Source organism: Solanum dulcamara, chromosome 5, assembly GCF_947179165.1.
Source record: "Solanum dulcamara chromosome 5, daSolDulc1.2, whole genome shotgun sequence".
In the NCBI taxonomy this organism is placed as follows: domain Eukaryota; kingdom Viridiplantae; phylum Streptophyta; class Magnoliopsida; order Solanales; family Solanaceae; genus Solanum; species Solanum dulcamara.
Window position 1 is genome coordinate 79,718,096 of NC_077241.1, and position 6,279 is coordinate 79,724,374.

The 6,279-nt window shown below is 38.0% G+C and overlaps 1 protein-coding gene across 1 annotated transcript; it reads left to right on the top strand.

The window, feature by feature from the left end:
- Positions 1 to 386: 386 nt before the first annotated feature.
- LOC129888619 (transcription factor MYC1-like) lies at positions 387 to 1,947 on the top strand. Its single transcript, XM_055963568.1, has one exon. It carries the CDS (start codon positions 387 to 389, stop codon positions 1,767 to 1,769), a length of 1,383 nt encoding a protein of 460 aa, XP_055819543.1. The 3' UTR covers positions 1,770 to 1,947.
- Positions 1,948 to 6,279: the final 4,332 nt, after the last annotated feature.

Here is a 6,279-nt window from a genome sequence, read left to right on the forward strand (position 1 = left end):
TAAGGAATTCACCCTAATCACCAATATGGACATTTGTCCTTTTTTTAACATAAATTTATCATAACAGTCCAAATATTTAAAATAGAGAAAAAAAATGTCATTATAATGGCTTTAGAAAGGAGTAGGGTTTTTTAATCTTATATTTGGAATTTAATGAATCAGAACCATTGAGATGGTCACTGAGCCGTCCATTCATTGAGGGTCCACCATGGATATTTAATATGAACTCAATCATTTCACATTTCTTTCTTTACCTCTGTATAATTTGGGTCAATCCTGCGTAGGTTGTTTGTTAAAATTTGAGGCCTATAACTTAGAACACGTGAAAAATGACACCAAATTTTAGATCTTGTATGAAAAGTCCTAATATTTTATAAGTAGTATATATGACATATTGCACTTTCACCAAAAAAGTATTATTCTTTCTTCTCCTCAATATTAAAACTTTAGTAATAATGCAAGACATTATCTCAACCACTTCTTCTTCTAATTCTTCTTCAGCTTCACTACTTAATAAACTTCAAAAACTTCTTCAGTATATAATCCACAGTCGTCAAGAATGGTGGGTTTATGCCATCTTTTGGCAAGCATCGAAAGACGCTAATGGCCGTCTTATTTTCTCTTGGGGAGACGGCCATTTCCGCGACACGAAAGATTTGGCTTCGGCCAAAGTCCATATCGCTAACGTAGATAATAACTTTAGCGATATGAAGATGTTTTATGCGGTGTCAGCGCCGAATTGTTTCGTATCCGAGGACGACCTCATCGTCCACGCTTATAATTCCGGTTCCTATGTTTGGCTGAACAATTATTATGAATTGCAACTTTACAACTACAATAGAGCTAAAGAAGCTCACTTGCACGGAATTCGGACTCTGGTTTGTATTTCTACTCCTCATGGTGTTGTCGAATTGGGTTCTTGTCAAGTTCTCCAAGAAAATTTGGAATTAGTCCAATTAATAAAGTCTTTATTTGGATTAAGCAATAATAATAATACTCCGTCACAAATTAATCATCAAGGTCTTTCGAGTTTTAATTTATTTCCTTTGGGAGATTTGAGAGAAATGGATACGAAAAATAACCCGGAAATAATTATGGGTAACAAATCGTCCGATTCAGGAAACTCGGACTATGATAATGAGTCCTGGGCGATAAAGGATGCTAATTCATCTAAAAAACGAGGAAGAAAATCAAGTTCGAGTAGCACAACAGAGCGAGTAATCGCGAAAAATCATGTTGAAGCGGAGAGACAGAGGAGGGAAAAGCTGAATCATCGGTTCTATGCTCTAAGGAGCGTGGTCCCTAACGTGTCCAAAATGGATAAAGCTTCTTTGTTAGCTGATGCCGTTACTTATATTAATGAGCTCAAAGCCAAAGTTGACGAATTAGAGTCGAGTAAAAATCAGTACCAAAAGCCTAAGAAAAATTATGTTAATAATGTTATGGAGATGTATGTATCTTCTGGAGTAGTTGATGGTACGAATTCATCGTTCGCGGGGTGCGGTAATGGGGCATATGGAATGGAAGTCGAGGTCAAGATTATTGGAGTAGAAGCTGCGGTTCGGGTCCGTTCCCCCAATGTGAACTACCCATGCTCCAGATTAATGAACGTATTGCGAGAGTTGGAGTTTCAAATTCACTATGCAAGTGTTTCATGTGTGAAGGACATGATGCTACAAGATATTGTGATTAGGGTTCCGGACAATTTGACTAATGAGGAAGCTATCAAATCTATAATCGTCACAAAGTTAAGTGTTGCTTACATTTGATAGTACATAATAGTATTGTATCTGCATCCATTACTTGAGTGTTAGTAATAAATTAAGTCGCCACCTACTTTGCTTAATTTAATTCTCATATCAAGTAAGTTTTTCTAGCAAGTGTGAAGGACATCGTACGTGCTCCTTTGTAAATTTTGTTGATCATGTGCGTGTTGCATCAAATATAATCTCCTTTTAAATTAAAGCAACTTTCTTTGTGAAGAAACTTATACCACCTAACTATTTCAAGAACCAAGTTCTTGAACTAATGAAACGAATGTAAACAGTAAAAACAAGATACAAAACTTAGTGTGGAAAACTTATTTGGTTAAGGGAAGAAAAACCACAACCTACACCTTGTAGGATTTCCACCAAACTTCACCAACTTTCAAAGAACAGTTTAGATTACAACTGTATGATCAACGAACTAACTCAAACTTCTAACTCTAACGATTAACTATAATCGCAACTCAAACCTTGTACCTTTCTTTCGCACCTGCACATGTGTTAAAACCAACAAAAAACAGAAACTAACTTCCCCATTTTGACATCTTAAAAAGAAGAGTAAGTGAAGATTGCATGAAGAAGGAAATGAGAGTATACTGAATCAGAGCTAAAAATGGCAACACAAGCACCTGTTGGAGGAAACATAAACTACTCACAGTCTGAGGATATTAGCCATCCACACAATATCAGATATCAAAAGAGAACACAAAGCAACAGAGCCAAAAAACATAGCAAGATAGCACTGCATTTAATCCCAGAAGAGCACCAACATAGTCTTTACAAAGCAAAAACAACAAAAATACAGTTTTCACAATCTAACAAGGATAGAGTCAAAGAACAGGCTATGAAGGCTAGGATGGAGGAGTAGATAAAGAAGGGGAGGTAGCAAAAAGGAGAAGCAACTTGTCCATACGAGCATTGTTTTCCTGTTGATGCCTAATCAATTAGTCTTTTAGGAAAACCACTTCGCTTTGTGCACTAGCAAGGTCAGCCCTCAAAGTGTTTACCTTAGCTTGCAAAGCATTATTCTCGTCTCGAGTAGCATTGAGAGATGCCATCAGCTGGGCAACTGGACCGGTCGCTCTTAGACCAGGTACAGGAGTAGGATTGACAACTGGTAGGCAATCACACTCTGTGAGAGTGGTTCTATCAATCATGTCCTTCTTGGTAGCCCTACGTCCTTCTCCCAGAGGCACATTGAATGCCTGAAATACAAGAGTGAGCAAATTTCCATAGGCGAACTGGTGAGGACTAGGTTTAGGATCAACCAACCTAGCCATGTGAGAAATCATGATAACATGCCAATTTTTGCGATCATTCAGATTGTTGACACTCAATTTTATTCCTCATTTCTTCTAATTTATTTTCTTGAGCTTCCCTTTTAACAACAATGTGTTTCCTAGGTCTCTTGTGTGCAGACTAACAAAGCTGAGATAGTGGAACATTATCATTCGAGGTAGAATGGGACTGAGAGGAAGATGGCGGAGAAGTTGGTACGGTAGGATATGTATAAGACACATTGGAGGTTGCAATAGGAGAAAGAGGGATGGATGAAGAATTAAGGTTTTCAAGGGTTGGTGGAGATGGTGATAGGGTGAAGGGTTGAGTGGTGGTAGGGTTGGATGAGGGATTAGGGTTTTCAGAGAGAGGCAATGAAGGTGATAGGGAGAAGGATTCCGTTGTGGTGTGTGGTAAAGGAGGAGATGGAGGAGTTTGAGTAGGGGAGGGTGGTGACGTGTTAGTCAACAATTTTGGTTGATCTTCCCCCTGAGTAGATATCGCTAGTGAGTCCCCTTGAGATGATGTGGGGTCCTCATCGTCGGAGTAATAGCCGAGGGTTGAAACGAGGGAAGTTGTGGTGTAGGAAATGGTCGATTTTGGGTAGGTGGTCGATGGAGAAGTTGGGACTACCATGGATGTAGTTTGGGCATGGTAGTGGAGAAGGGAGATTAGTGGGTTTGGCGGTTTGAAAGTGATAAAAACTGATAATGATGGGATCTACGGGTGATTTGATGGGAACTGATAATAGTTTGACAAGTGATTAGTGGGTGAAGTGATGGTTAATATCCCAAGATCAGTGTGTTGGGTATTTAATATTTAGAGAAGAAATATGAATTTCCCACCCATTTGAAATGGAGAGTACATGGAAGGAGACCAGGTTCAGTTAGATACATGAATCATGCATTTAAGAGGTGTCGCAATAGTAAAGACTAGAAGGATGAGTGCATACCTATTAAGGGAATGACCTCGTTCAGATGTGCAATCAATTTGTTTCTTCGCCTTGTTATAGAAAACTAAGGGTAATATCATCAGACTTGAGCTGTAGTGTTCCTCTGAAGATGAGTGTGTACTTGGTACAGTACAAAGGTGAGTCAGTAGGTCACATTATATATGGAATACCAAATCACTACTTATCAATTGATCTGCCGAGAAAGAGAGAAGATGGTTAATTGGACTGGTAAATGAGAACAAGGGCGAGTCTGTTTTTCTCAAATTGTTCTCTTCCTAGTGCTTTGGTAAATATATCAGCCACTTGATCTTCAATTTTACAACACGTCATGACACTGAATCCTTTTTCAATATTGTCTCAAAGAAAGTGATGTCGTAGATCAATATATTTGGTTCGTTTGTGTTGGACAGGGTTCTTAGCCATTTTCATTGCACTGGTATTGTCACATCTTATTGGTATGCATCCTACAATGATTCTAAAGTCCAAGAGTTATTGTTTTATCCATAAAAGTTGAGCACAACATGACGCATCAACCACATCCTCCGCTTCAGCGGTGGATAGTGCAACCGAGTTTTGTTTTCGTGTAGCCCATGACACTAGACATGGTCCAAGAAAATGTGGCATACCTGATGTGCTTTTTCTATCTATAAGATAGCGTGCATAGTCTGCGTCACCAAATCCTACTAGATTGAAGGTGTCTCCTGCAGGATACCAGAGAACCAGGTTCTGAGTTCCTTTAAGGTATCGTCGTATTCTTTTGACGGCCTTCATGTGTGACTCTTTTGGAGATGACTGAAAACGTGCACATAGTCCGACACTAAATACTATGTCTGGTCTACTGACTGTGAGGTATAATAGGGATCCAATTATGCCTCTGGATTTTGTTTCACTGACTGGGGAACTAGTCTCATCCTTGTCGAATTTAGTAAGATTTAGTATACTCTGAAAGAGTTGATACTCTCTCTCTCTTCTTATTTAGTTTTCGATGTTTATTTAGATCAAACAAATTGTGATGGATAGGTATTAAATATTTCATATTTGATCCATTTAGTGATCTTATTATGTTATATTAATATTTTTCAATTATATTATTGATGTACTAAATTGTTAGAATTTATATTTAATAAATTTTTTAAGTATACATATTCATCATTCAACTATTATAAGAAAATCAAATGATCTTAATTATTCAATATTCAAAATCAAAAACAATATTTTATTATTTGAAAGTGACGATATAGATTCATTCATCATTAAAATGAGGCCTAAACTTTCTAAATCTGCAAACAAGTACAAGGTTTTTGGTTGTCCTATTAGTAGATATTCCGTTTCATTTTGGACATTACATGGGCCGAACAGTCTACTTCTTGACGTAGCCAATTCCGCAGCCTGCTCAAAATAGTGCTCGGCCCCATGCAATAAGTACCCACAAATCACAATACCCACTCTCGGACCGAACAGTCCACTGCTTGACATAGCCAATTCCTCAGCGATGAACAATATTGGAGTAGTTCACTTAAAAAACGAGTACGAAAATGATGTTCCAGCAGCACAACAGAGCGAGTTATCTCGAAAAATTGTGTTGAAGTGGAGCGACAGAGAAGGGAAAAGGTGAATAATCGGTTCTACGCTCTAAGGAGCTAGCGTTCTCCCTAACGTGTTGAAAATGGAGAAAGCTTCTTTGCTAGATGATGCAGTTACTTACATTAATGAGCTCAAGGCTAAAGTTGAAGAATTAGAATTTCAGTACAAGAGACCTAATAGAAATAATAACGTAATGGAAATTAATGGCGCTTAAAAGGTATCGTCTGCGGTAGTTGTTGGTGCGAATAATATTAATTCGTGGTGCGGTAATGAACCATTTGGAATGGAAGTCGAGGTCAAGTTTATTGGAACAGAAGCTATGGTTCGAGTTCGGATCGGCCAATGTGAACTTCCCATGTACGAGATTGATGAACGTGTTGCGAGAGTTGGAGTTTCAAATTGGCCATGCAAGTGTTTCTAGTTTGAAGGACATGAGTTTACAAGATGTTGTGATTAGGGTTCCTGATTTGGTGACTAATGAGGATGCCCTTAAATATGTTATGCTCACAAAGTTAAGTCATGATTAATGTTTTGCCGCCTACGGCTACTTTTTTTCCCCATACATTCTTCTCTTTTTCGTTGTTTTAAAGGTCGGTACTTTAAATATTATTGATTAGTTTAACTTAACTTAGATTTACATATTATTATAGAGAATTTGTTGGTAGAATGGTAAGAATTGGGAGAAGAAGGGCACACGGG